The following is a 14,598-nucleotide window of genomic DNA, read 5'->3' on the forward strand; positions in this document are numbered from 1 at the left end:
CTCTGTAGTTTTCCTAGATTACTTCAGGCAAATGCTGGATGGTTTCTCCATCAAGGTATACTTGAGACAGCATATGTAAGTATTCTATGCATATATTCCAAGCTACTGATTTTTATTGTATCATTATTATCATTATTATTATTATTATTATTATTATTATTTGCTTTTATGGCCTCATTGGACCACTTCAGTCAATCATTTCCTGGTCCTCTTCTTCAGTAAGCGCATGTTTCCTTCTTTCTTAACTGCCCAGTATCTTTTCATTCATTCTGGTCTTTCCTATCTTTCCTCATCTGTAAATACCCTTTTCATTGTGTGATGTTTGTCTACTTTCGGTTTAAATCTTATTTCTTGTCTTTCAGTTTCTTGAAATTTTCTGTCTTGTTTTGCAGACCATGCAAGGTTATATCTAGTTCTCCCATATCCTCTTCAATTTCCTTGATTCATCCTACTTGGTGCTTCAGATTCCACAGTTTCTGCATAATTTTTCTTGCTAATCTGATTTCTGGTGTCCTCATTATGTGGCCAAAGAAAAAAATCCTCTTTTTACATATAGTATCTGTGATTGACTCCAGTTCCCTGTACGCTACTTCATTCGGCACTATCCTCCATTGTCCTTCCTTCCAGTATTTTTTATTTATGCATGTTCTTGCTATTCTTCTCTCTACTTTCAATATTTTGTCGACTCTGTTTCTCTGAATGATTTTAAAAAGAGTCTCACTTGAGTATGTTACCTATGGCTGAATACATCTTTTAGTGTTTTAATTTTGTTTGAATTGAGAGACATTTCTTATTGTATGTAGACCTTGTTTTTGAGATTTTGTCATTTTATTGGTTCTTTCTTGTCAATCAGGTTTTTCATCCAAGTTGTATGTTATAATCTCTTCAACATATTTATACTACTTCACTATTTTAATTTTATGTGGTCTATTACTAGTGGGTCTGTTACCATCATCTCAGTCTTTTCGAAAGATACCTGGAGTCCTACTTTTGCGCTATTTTTTGCAGGTTCGTTATTTGATGTCTAGCTCCTTGTACATTATTTGCTAGTAACGTCAAGTCCTCTGCGAATCCCAAACAATTTAGGTTTATACATCTTTCTTGGTTCCAACTGTTATGTTTTTAGGATTCTCTTTATACCATTCACTCACCAAGTATTCAAGATCACAGCTGAAGAGCAGTGGTGACAGACCACCTCCTTATTTTAACCCTGTTGTAATCATAAATGGCTCAGATAGTTCTCCTCTGAATTTTACTTTGGATTGGTGTTTTTAAGGGTTATTTTTATCATTTTTATTAATTTGGGGCGATGTACAAAATTTCTTACTAGCCTATGTCCAGCATAAAAGATCTGTTATTACTGTTAACAACTCCTATATCACTGTGATACAATAACTTTGGTCACAAAAAGGGGCTGCTGCTAAACCAAGAAGAAATTCTGTGCACATTTCGGTTACACCATTAATGAATGATGAACGTAATGGAGGTCAAGAAGAATATTCGATACTAGTAGTCAGCTTCGACCAGTAACTTAATGGTTGCTGTGACATCGCCTATTGGTGGATATTCTTATAGTTTGGTTGTTAGTTGATGTAATCAAAGAATGTGAAAGCAAAAAACCTATTTTTGACCACATTCTGAACTGTAGATTAGCCCAGGGACTAGTTTAGGTTGGAAGGCGAATGTTTAGTTGGGCTTGATGATGCCAACAAATGTGAAAGCAAAAAAATCTGCTTCTCAAAAAGACTGATCTGTCTCTTTCCCATTAAATAAATAAATAAAATGCCACTGATATATGGCATTATATTCCCTTTGTTCCACGTGTCCTACTTCACTGGTAAAAGCTGACAACTAGTATAAGATATTCCACTTTATCGAGTAATAGAACAATTTTTAATTAAATTCTGAAGTTCGCAAATACTAATTCCAGAATTTTTTTCAAAGTTAATTCTAGATTAAGCAGATACTGATGACCCAAAGTTTGGCTGTATGCAGCTAGTACAATTACTACCTCTTAGCCTTGTCTAATCACTCATATTGAAAAGTTCACTTACAATCAGACCTACAGAGGACTTTATTAGGTTCAACTAATCTTTCAGTTTGTTCCACTTAAGACAGGTTAAAAGTAAAAGAGGCAGATTAATGGATAATACAAAATGAATGCAACAGGTTCTCCATGTGGTTCTCTGGTGATGATCAAAACACTGGTCAGACTGCAAAACTGAGACTACAATCTTCAAAACTAAAACAAGGACACACACTAGGCATACTCAACAACAGTCACCTGTAAGTTACTGCCTACCACAAAAAGAAATGCTTGGTCACTTACATAAAATTGAGACTAGTTGTGGCCGACATTAACATAAAACTGTAATTATACTATTGGTGTAGGGTGTATGACCAATTCTAAATAATTAGGAGGTTATCCTTGGATTAATAAAGAAAATTGAGTGAATAAAATAAATGTGTGTCTCAATGTGCAGCTCTGATTGATATGTGATACCACAATACATCCAATCATGATGTATGACAAAGCATAAAACAGTCATTTAATTTTTTTACTGTTATACCTCATACCTTGTAGCAAGTCATCCTAGTTGACACAATGGAATGTTAATGTGTCAAGAATCTTAATGGGACGATAGTGTGACATGTGGGGACGAGACAGTGTGGCACACACTAGAAGTCATTGCCAGCATTATACCCTTGGAAGTCAATACTCGAGGAGGGACTCAACAGTGAAAGAGACAGCAAGCCTAGCACAAATGATAATGTTTTGTCAATATGATATTTTTATGCAGCAGTACACCAAGTTGTTCTTGATGAAAAATAAATGGTAAAGAATTTTTTCTCTAAGCCCAGTTAGTTAAACTAATTGGGTTTTAAGAGTCTTATCAAGCCATATCAGATCAACTTTGAGAAAAAAAGAGGTGGTTCACATAAAATGTCAAAACTGTACAATGCAGTTGGTAGAATCTCTCTGGTGCAATACATTTTACAACCAACAAATAAATTCATGTAACTGACCTGCTCATAGCAACATGGTAAATGTAATGCTTTTGATTCAAGAGCTGACAAACTGAGATGTACATCCCAGTACCATTCTGATGTGACAAATTTTCCGCCAACGCATTGACAAGTGTGCTCTTATCACATTTCCACTCCTGCTCTAGAGTCTGTAGTATTCCTGAAAAAAATTAATATATTTTTTTTATATTCTAAGTATTTCCTTAACTTTTGTCTAACACAGAATACTTGTAAAGGCAACTACAAATTCCCTGAATTGTCTTGATAAAAAGAACTATCAAATCCCATAAATCAACAACTCATACTTCAACAACAACTTTTGGGTCATTCCATGTTAAAGAGACTTTGTGACAAAAAAATTAAAAAGACAATATTTCAAATATAATCTTAAAAATGTCAAGTTAAAAGTACATTTGTTCATTTGCAAAATGATGATGACTATGAAAAAATTAAACTTCTACCTTCACTAAGTGTTTAAAGTGCATTTTACTGTATGGCGCCACAGAGAGGTATGTTTTATGCTATTTCCAGATGAGTATGAGTTGTGTTATCTATGGCCGTTTGTTCTATTGTTGCAAAGAATATTGAAGTCAACATTGTTATAGCTCATAATAATTCATTTTGTTGAGCTAAGCTATTTGCATTTATTTATTTTGTTAGTTTTATAATATGTGTGCAGCTTGTAACAACCGTAACAAAAAAAGATACAAAAGTTTAATTTGTAATCTAGTAAATTTGTTCTGTACAATACATTTCTGTAAAAGTGAGGTTATGCACGTTTTACAATATCATACCATTACATGGCATTTTGAAATCTTATTTAACAATCTTAGGGCTGTTACGGGTGTTACTAATTTTTGTTTCCGGTGTTACTTAACACATGCGTAACACCCGTAACTTGAATTGGAAGGTTTAATGCCACCTTCATCTTCAGTAGGCCGAGGCCCTACATTTAAATTATAACCAAAGGGTATTATTATGAATGAAAAAAGTTTTTTTAACTATGTTTACTACATATGAAAACAGTTTTAAGCATGGAAACAAAAATTTTTATTCCTCTGCGTACACTTGTTTAAGCACTACACCTACATTATAAAAGTTAATTGGGACATTAACCTGGCTCAACTGACGTTCTCCTAAAAAGTTAATTAAGCCCAAAATTCTTTAGATTACATATAGTTTATGTTTTCCATTCTAACTTTTCCAAGAACAACAATACTGCTAACCTCAGTTTTAAATTTTATATAGGCCCAGTAAACCACTTATTGAGGCAAATTGTAGCCATTCATAAGAGCTTACAATTTCATAAGCATACTTGGGTATTTGAGCAAAGCTGTTCCAAGCAATCACAAGGAATTTTTGAACGAATTAAGTTGTAATTCACAGAACAAAGACTGTGTTTTTGGGTCATGCCAGGAATGTCAAATTAAATTGAGCAAATTTATCCCAGAACGATTTGACTTAACAAAAAAGAGTGTCTGGGAGCAATGGGAAAATGATGTGAAACATCGTCCTTGTCTTAGTGAACATTCAGTGAGCTGCGATGATGCCTTAGCATCACTGGTTGACAAATTGCCTCAGTTTAAAAAACATTGCTATGTGAAGATAAAGCAGAGTGATTTCTTCCAAGGAAAGAAAAACAGCCTTGATGTTGAAGAATGTGTTCTTCAAATGGACTTTGCAGAGAATTATGCTCTAATTTCACAAGATGAGGTACAGAGTGCACACTGGGCACATTCAAAAGTAACTATTTGCACTTTCTGCATTTAGTTTGCAAACCATGAAGTCAGGTCCTATGCAGTCATCAGTAACGACCTTTCACACACAAAATATTTTGTGTGGACTTTTCTTAAAACTGTTATAACGGAGATTAAAAAAGCGTTTTCTAAAGTTAAAAGAGTTTTTATATTTTCTGACAACTGTGCTGGGCAGTTCAAAAATAAATATACTTTGTCCAAGCTATGTTATTTTGAGAGAGACTTTGGATTGACAGTTGAGTGGAATTTTTTGCCAGTTCACATGGTAAAGGAGCCATGGATGGCATTGGAGGTGCACTCAAGAGGAGCATGTGGACAGCTGTTAGATCTAGGAAAGTTATTATTAACAACGCAATTGACTTTTATGACTACACTCTGAAGAGTTTTTCTAAAATTAAGGTACTATGGGTTGTTAAGATAACAGTGGAGCATAACATTCCTATTTTGGATGAAAGGTGGAAAAATTTACAAGCAATTCCTCAAATACAGTGCTGCCATCACTTTCGGCCTTATAACACAACTGATTTGCTGGCTTCAAAAACAGCAGAGTCATTATAATGACAAGGATGTCAGTATTTATTACTGAGAAGGCCATTACATGCAAAAGATGCATAAACTTCTATGAAAGTGTGCGGTTCTGATGATTCTGATCAGGAGACTGTTTCACTATCTGAATCACAAGACAATATCAGACGTGCTTGTGAGTTCAGCCTAACTAATAAAATTGAAAAGTCTGATTTAAAATTTGGGTTATTTGCCTTGGTTGACATTCCAAGTGACAAAAAAAGCCAACCCTATCCAAAACTCAATACCGTTACTTGGGAATTTGCCAGAGTGAGGTTGATGAAGAGGAGGATGTGAAAATAATGTTCCTGAAGTCTGTAGCAAAAAGTAAAACACTTTTTAAACTAGACGAAACTGATGTTTGTTTTGAGAAATTCAGTCAAGTACTATCTAAGGTAACAACACCAGAAATCAAACAACAAGGTAACCGTTTGTACTAAGAGTTCAATTTTGAGTTGGATGTTGCTGAAAAAGGTTATTGAATGAAGTTTTTAAACCAATCAATAATAAGAAAACATTTTTGTCATAAATTTATTAGGCCTACAAAATGAGGTAAATGTTAAGTAGCGATATCTTGGCCTAGTTGTACTATAAAATTGTAACAAAATTTTTTTGTGTAATAAATAGCTTTATCCTTCAAATATGTTTTCTTAACCACATACTTTTATTCCAAATAAACTACAATACTTCTTTTCTTTTTATGCAATTGTGAGAGGTAAATTTCTTCCTTCAAGAATCAAATCTGATGTATCTATGTAACACCCGTAACAGCAAAAAAAAAAAATATATATATATATATATATATATATATATATATATATATATATATAATTTATATTTCAAAATAAAATTTGGGGCAATACCTTTTAACAGTTGTTTTACAAGAATAAAAGCTTCATAAAGTTTGCAGAAATTAGAGAATCCCCTAACCCATAACAGGCGCCAGGTCTACTTTTGGTAACACCCGTAACACGACTTTTTGATTAATAACCAGGAGAACAATAAAACAATTCCAGTATCAACATGTCTAACATGAAATATAATGTAACCCTTAAAAGTTTTCAATATTACATTCAATAAATATTTTTCCTTACATTATTTTTCCTAATTTTAAGGTGTGTACATGTAACACCTGTAACTGTGGAACTGCCCTTTTCTTAATAGAACAGTAGCTTTCTTCAAATGCATCTCACTAATGTTGGTGTGTGGGAAAAGGGAAGTCACATAACAAAATGAATATGAGAGTAAAGAAAGATTTAGGTTACATTATTGATAGCATAGTGTCTCTCAATGAATACTACACATATTGTGAAGATGATAGCCTTTTGAATCAAAGTAAACAACGTGACATTATTGTCTCTGTATTTTATTTTCACAATTACTGATAATGGAGTGCACAGGTAACTAGAATTATATTCGGCGAAAGTTTCTTCTGCAATTGATTCATTAGGTTCAGATTAATTAAGATACTACAAAATCTGTCTCTAAGGACATAATTCTCGGCCAAATAGAGAAATTAATACAATACAATTATTAATCACACATGTGGAGAAACATCTCAGATCAGAAAATAGCGAAGCTATGTAACAATCTACTAGAAATGCACAACGAATTTACCATAGACAGTACTTCTAAGGTTATAAACAACACGCGGTGTTTTGATATTATTATGGATATGAGACTTGAAAAAATATACCTCTGCAGACTGAATGCATTCATTCTGCCTTCTTACGGTGCCGTTGTTTTGTAAATTACACTTCCCTGGCTCTTTAGAAGACAAAAACGTCCCTGAAGCTAACAGGTACTAACACACGGGCCACCCACGTTTCACAAAACGGTTCATCAACTCTCACGTTCCGAACCGCCACAAATCGTCAAGTACACATCAAAAACGCTGATATAAATGTTCGATTTTTTCTCCCCATGCACTCCTATTTTGATATTTACCCAAAATACACTATTTTGAAATTGCAAATTTTATTTACGTAATTGTGCAAAACGGTTCTAGTGTTCATAAAAATGAAAATATTGTACTATAATCGTCTCCGTCTGACGTTTTTTGAGCCGGTTTTCTCTCAATGCATTCATGTACATTTCTTCTAAAGCAACCACCAATTGCCAAATGCCTATTCGCCATGTTTACGATACTGACACCAACTGCTTCTGCTTTCCTCGAAAACACGAATGTCGATTATGAACATTTTCCAATAAACTTTCAGCATCCCTCATTTTTACTTGCCCATTACGCACTCATAATTGTCTCAATATGTTCCGATACAGATGGTAACTACTATAGAGAAATATTTATCAGAATATAGTGATAAAACCATTTTTCAACTTCAAAGCAGCCAGGATTTTATTAACATAAATGCTAATTCTATGACTGATCAATTGATCTCATTTTGTAAATAGATTGACGTCATTTTCCAGTCGTATTTTATACAGCAATGCATGCACAAAATTATGAACGTCAGTGTTCGATCCCACATACATTTCGTAAACTAAGTTGGCGAACCTACACTGAAAACAAACTTCTGTGATAAGACATGTGATCGTAGCTGTCAGGAAACAGTTTTGAAAGATTGGGAAAGGACAGGAGTGAGCAGAGTGTGGGTGTCGCGTGTGTTTATGAATATATAGTGGAAGTTTGAACACATTAACAATGATGTCAGAAAGAGATTATGCACCACTGAGTACAGCTTGTGTTAGAGCACTTAATGACAAGTTGTACGACAAAAGAAAAGCAGCGGCTGTAGAAATAGAGAAGTATGTATGGAATAGTTCATCAATAACCACACGACTAAGTCACAACTCACGCACGTTATAAAATGCGAAATTGAAAGCGGTACCTCAGCACTCTTCTTTAGGCAGTAACATATTCCACTGTATATTAGATTGTTAGAGAAACTGTCTAAGATATAGACAATCTATTTATTAGATGAAAAATTATTTACTGAATAAATGAGGAATGGGGTATCAAACTTCCAACACATGTGATGCATTACAACATTGACTATAGAATACAATAGGGTCTAAATTACGAAACTGTTCTTTCATAGTGGCGTAGTTCTCGATTGAAACGTGGTCGTTGATAGAATGCTGCAAGGTACATTCTTCATTGAATCACGGTTGTGAAATCATGTCTTTAACTAAGCTTCTGACCACTCCCTCTAACACATAGTGTTAGTCCCCTTGGAAACTTGGAGACGCTGAAAGCTATTAAAAAGAAAAAGAGTGTTAAGATATGGTTCACAGTTTATCACGAGAAATTAGATCCCGTACCAGTTTTTGCCAACTTGTAGTGGGTTTTTTGTTAGTGCATGTAAACTGGAAATAGACCATTACGTGGTATCTGAACATACTATAGGCCTATCCTATAAGAAATTTGAGCCTTTTAGTTGAAATGGTCAGCTTTGTGCCTTCACATCCTTAAAGTAGGCCTGCTCGGGAGTAATGAATCACTATTAATTTAGGATTTTCTGAAGTATCACACTGGAATGACACACTGTATCTACAGACTTTTTTTACACTACTCAGAGCAACTCTCCCCCAACCCCCTCTGACATACACAACCTCCCAGCCTGTATTTCCACTGCCCTATCATCATCTGCTCCAGTGCTATCACTGTTAAGATTTAAACTCATCAAAGGGAGAATGTGACTGAATAACCAAATAACTTGTCTTCTTGCTCATCAGAACTTTTTACAGGGGAATAAAAAACTTTTCACTGCAAGAATATCTGAAAAACAGATTTTGCATGGATGATTTTCACTATGTTGCAAAAATGTGTGTGTTCAAACTCACTGTAAATTACAACACCTAACAGAAGTATGTGCTACTTCTGTAACACAGGGATACATCCATGCTGTTTTTGTGAAAAGACAAATCTATTCTAAAAAATATCTTCCTAAGAAATTTATGAAATTAGGTTTTCATGTTTCGTACCTTTTGTAAGCATTGTAATACTGTTGCTGATTTTTACACCTATTCCTTCTGCAGATATTAGGTGTGTCAAGTCACAGCTCAAGCCATCATGATTTATCTGCAATGTTATTGTATGAAGAATTATTCTGGTCCAGTCGAAGAAAAGGCTTCAATGTGCCACATTAATAATAGTAGAATAATAAGTCTGGCAGAAAAAAAGTTTAGATTTACATATTTATTTTTTAAAAACAAGTTAAAATATTTATGTTTTCCACAACTCCCCATTTTCTGTAAATTAAGCCCTTGTTAGATGTAAGTAAAATTCAGGATTAAACAGTGGAAAATCCAGGATGGAATAGTGACAATATTATGAAAAGGATAGATTGCTACCCTCCATACAGCAAAGATGCTGAGTCACAGATAGGCACAACAAAAAGTGTATTAGACAAGTAAGCTTTCAGCCAAAAGGCCTCCTTACGAATTAGACAAGGCGCTGGCCTTGGCAGCCAGAGACAGTGACTGTGTGCACACGTTTTTTATTTGCAATCATTTTTTAGTATGTTGTATGTGCATATGATAAATGAGAATAGGTAAACACAATTTGATAACAGTAGTCATTGTGAATACATTATCAACTCAGAGTAATTTACTGTATAAAGTGACATAATACACACTGTAACTAAAAATATTTGATAAATGAGGTTTACTTATTAGGACAATCCAGAAATTCTGAGACAGTAGAGGCAGTGGTCAAGCAAGAATTGTTTCAACTGTACCTTATTGTATTTAATGTTAGTATACAGTCTAAGTAAGAAGGCATATGGTTATATAACATAATTCCACTGTGGTACACTCCTGTTTTGCATAAGTTTGTTTTCTCTCTCTCTCTCTCTCTCTCTCTCTCTCTCTCTCTCTCTCTCTCTGTCTGTGTGTGTGTGTGTGTGTGTGTGTGTGTGTGTGTGTGTGTGTGTGTGTGTGTGTGTTTTTTTTTTTTTTTTAACTTCTGTCTAGTTTCATGTGTGTCTCACATTTTCACACGAACATGAAGCATAACCGAGATGTTTCACTACAGTTAGTGTTTCTATCTCCCTTATCTCAACATTTATAAGACTGTTTTCTCCTTGCAGTACTTTTCTTTTTGTTTCCTCCTTGATCACTATAAACTATTTATCAGAAAAGGGTGATGTTTCTGGCAGAATAGTGAAGAGGAAGTGCGAAGATGGGACGCTGTAAATTCGTAGCACCTGTAGCCTACTGGATAGGATTAGTATTTGGCAGTTAAAGTCTATCTCACATGAAAAAAGACCATTAATCCAAAAACAAAGTGAAAGAATTTTTTAAATTAGTTATTGGATATTATCAGCTGTGTTCCATTGAATATGTGTACAGTGGTTAGATCATTATATTCAAACTGAGAGTAAGTTAAGTACTCTGCATTAAACCGAAATTAGAGCTATTGGTTTATAATTCTCCATATCAGTTCTTTTACGCCTCTTATATTCAGTAATTCTTCACTATGTATGAAAGATAGAAGTGGCCTCCCTCTGACCAAGTAACTATTGTACCCAATGAGTTATTAGTGGAACCTACCACTTCACTTGCAATCCATACCACATGTTTTCACAGGTACGGTACAATTGTTGTATAAAGTGGAATACATGCTCTCCAAGAAAAAATCCTGAATCTGAGTAGGATTCTAGTTCTGAATCTATGGATATATTTCACTGAGTTCTCTGAAAACATGGGTGTAATCCAAATAATTATTAACTCTTTCTAAAATATTTTTTATTATACACAACAATTTTGAATCCACTGAAGCTTATGGCATGGTTTTTTTATGACTGGATATTGTACATTTATTAGAATAAGTTCAAGTTACTGGGTAGCAGTTATTTTTTTCTGACAATTTCCTTTTCAAGCTTCATTATCATTTTTAAACTGTCTGATAAATAAAAACAGAATATATATTCTGTGAAACTGCTGACAGTAAACCTAATTGGCTTAAAGGGTCACCTGTGGGAGTCAGGAGATACAATCTTTAGTATGAGGAGTAATTATGAAGTTCTGATTATTAATTAAAAATAAATCAAATTATGAAAATGAAAGTTGATGATGGTGTTAGTCCTTCTCTACATATTTGCACTTCAATGAAACATGTTTTTTCCCATAATGGATAACTCAGTTGAGATCTTGGTTGGGGGAGTCTGCATTTTGGTTGTTCAAGAACATTTCACATCAAAAATGCTGCTGTCCTGGTTCAGAGGGCTTTATGAATGGGGATGAGCAGTCACACCTGATGACCAATGTCCATTCAAAAAATGTCATGCAATGTGTTATGAATTGATGTGTGACTGATTTTCACTTTTTCCACTATCATCTTGAGTGCTATACACTGATCATCCAGCACTGGGGTGAGTAGATTCTTCTCTTGCAATTCACTGTTCTTCACAGAGATGGCCTTCCAATTCGTTCATTATTCAGACTAGTGTGACTACACTGAGAGCACCTGCACCACTCAGCCATTGTCATACAGTGGTACATTGTTCCACACACTTGCACCAACTCATTGGGGATTGTTGGAGCATTGTTCCCATTCAAATGCAGCTAACAAAGTACCACATGTAAACTAACAAAAATTACCTACAGAATTCTACTTTTTTTTTAAAGATGATAATTGAAATTTTATGACTGCCTTTGTATATTCTTTTTATAGTGAATAGTGTATAAAATTGTGTATGTACCATAAAATGTTTTTCCGGATAATGAAAATATACAAAATAGATGAAATGACATTTTTGTGTCTGAAATAAGTACTTCCTAAGAAAAAATAGCAGAGCCTCTATTTTCCTTCCACTGCTTGCCAACATATAACTGTAATTATTTATCTTTGACTGTTAATAATTTGAATTTGCTATGTTAATTGTGCTGAATTTGTCATAGTATTCTATATTACAGATAAGGAAAAAATGTGCCTTGTGGTTATTCAAGGAATGTGTATCAGACAAGGCTGCCTATTTATTATCTAGAATTCTGTGTGTTTTACTGACACAGAAATAAATATGAAGGTAGAAATGAAATGATCCCTGATATTGTTCCTTAAGAACGGTACTCAAGTCTCTTCTTTTTATTTCAGAATGGTAAAAGAGTTTGCGTCACTAAATAACACTACACAAATAAAACGACTGTTGAAGGTATTGGGCCAGGATTTTGCAAATTCTCAAAATGCACACACAAGAAAAGGTGGTTTAATAGGTTTGGCTGCAATTGCTGTAGCTCTAGGAAAGGTAAGAAATGTTTTTACTAAAAGAGTTTATAAAAAATAAAAGGACAACATCTCTAAAGTTTTAGTATATCTTACATGACATCTCCCTTAACTTGCAATATTGTTTGTCTCCATTTGAGCCTGTGACTCGCATAATTAGAGGCACTAGCTATGGACACAGTGGTCCCATGTTCACGTTGATAAGCATAAATTTTGATGAGTTAGAAAGATCTGGGATTGAGTTTATTCAGCTTTGTGAGTAGATTCTTTATCAAGTATGCAACACAACCAACATGCATCCCATCTAAGTGGAGTCGAGCTGAAAGGCTTCCACCAGGTTAAGAAAAGTCCCAGTGACAGTGTCAGTTAATCTAATTATAAGAAACCATGCAAACAGCAGTGTCATCATTATTGATAGACCAGGTTGGGAGCCATAGAACAAGATGTATTAATTGTAAGTATCACAAACGATTATCATACATTTGTGAAATGCTATAAAAGGAGCCTTTAGAATTGTACTGAAACAAGAAATGCAGGTGGTGGATGTACACCTGCAGAGCTGGTGAGCTGCATACTGTAGAGTTCATTCACCCATGACACACAGGTCCAGTTCCAGGCTTCATGATGTGGTGGCCCGTCAGTTACAACTCGCTGTCACATGTTGTTCCTGTAGGGTAAAGTAACCATTGCCTGCTACATTGCAGAAGCTGTTATCTTCATGCTACTGCCATTTCATCAGCAAGGAGATGATGTGCTTTTTCAGGAGGACAGTGTACGTCCATATACAGCTGCTGTGATGCAATGTGCTCTTTGTGGTGTATGGAAACTGCCCTGGCCAGTGATGTCACCAGATCTCTTGCCAACTTAACTTGTGTGGCACATTATGAAGCAGGAACTTACTCATTCTCCAGGGCCTGCAAGAACCATTGCCATATTGCAACAAAAGACACAAAATGCTTGGGAGAATCTACAACAGGATGCCTTTCAGCACCTCTGTGATCATTTGCATGCGAGAATACATGCCTGCATTGCTGCCTGAGAGATGTTGCCTGTATATCAATGCAACTGTTCGGCACTCTTGGTGCCTTAGTCTTAAAGTAGTTTCTTCGTCATGTGAGAGAGTTCAGTAAGAAAAAGGTAAGATATACACATGCTAAAGGAGATGAAATATAGCCTGAAATGTTGGATTAAGAGATGCAGAAACTGTGGGTAAGAGTTTGTATGTTAGATTATTACTGCTGCAAGTTTGATGTAAACTGTCTGTTTTTGTTGTGGCTGTATTACTGCGTGATTGGTTACTTCATTGTTTTAGTAAGTGGTCAGAAAGTCACATTCATCTGTAGAATTCTTTTCTCAAATTTCTATTACAGTGAGATTTTAAGTAGAAGTTTTTAAATATATCATTTTTTAATTATGCTAAACCACTAAACAAAATTTATCATTAAGATTTAACAAATGGCATCTGCCAGAAAAGTAGTTCACAAATCTGATTAATAAACTGTGATTCTGTGGGCATTAATTACCTTAATCTATGGGTGGACACACAATGAAAAGCCATCATCATCACTCTCTCCTACTCAAATAGCTTAATTGTTCATCAGTCTTAACATCACTTGTCTCTACTGTGACCTTCCCCTTCCATGACGGGGCGGGAGGGAGGGGGGGGGGGGGGGCAATGCCATGGATGTAGCCCAACATATGACAGTAGCAGGACATGCAAGTGTGGATATTTGGATTTTTCTGCAGATCTGGCATTCTGCACCCATCTAAATGCTGCTAGTTACATACATACTGTTTTGGATTCGAACAAACTAAAGGTTTTATAAACTAAGACAAGGTACCAAACAAAATTAAGGACGAGGCTGTTTGTGTCTAGCACACACCAGAAATGGAAATCTTGCTGTAATAGTAATTCAGAGCATTGTTGACTGATCATCATTCACTTGTATCAATTTTAATTACACATTGAATTCCTTATTCCAGATGGTGTACATAACCCAAGACTTCAGAAAGAAAATGTGTTATTTTGTCAAAATCTGACATTTTGAGCCCGTAGCTGTGTAC

The 14,598-nt window shown here is 34.9% G+C and overlaps 2 protein-coding genes across 2 annotated transcripts in view; one reads left to right on the forward strand and one right to left on the reverse strand.

The window, feature by feature from the left end:
* The window catches only part of LOC126191180 (uncharacterized), a 168,533-nt gene extending 160,895 nt beyond the window's left edge, over positions 1–7,638 (reverse strand). The window contains exons 1-2 of the mRNA XM_049931955.1: positions 7,045–7,638; positions 3,028–3,187 (exon numbers count right to left, since the gene is read on the reverse strand). The gene's annotated coding sequence lies outside the window, so the exon portion shown is untranslated. The remainder of the gene's footprint in view (positions 1–3,027; positions 3,188–7,044) is intronic.
* A 253-nt stretch (positions 7,639–7,891) lies between these two features.
* LOC126191281 (protein VAC14 homolog) overlaps positions 7,892–14,598 on the forward strand; it is a 170,540-nt gene continuing 163,833 nt past the window's right edge. The window contains exons 1-2 of the mRNA XM_049932089.1: positions 7,892–8,114; positions 12,406–12,556. Coding sequence (XP_049788046.1) covers positions 8,011–8,114; positions 12,406–12,556 — 255 coding nt within the window. The 5' untranslated portion in view covers positions 7,892–8,010. The remainder of the gene's footprint in view (positions 8,115–12,405; positions 12,557–14,598) is intronic.

This window comes from Schistocerca cancellata, chromosome 6 (genome assembly GCF_023864275.1).
Source record: "Schistocerca cancellata isolate TAMUIC-IGC-003103 chromosome 6, iqSchCanc2.1, whole genome shotgun sequence".
NCBI classification, from domain to species: Eukaryota; Metazoa; Arthropoda; class Insecta; order Orthoptera; family Acrididae; genus Schistocerca; species Schistocerca cancellata.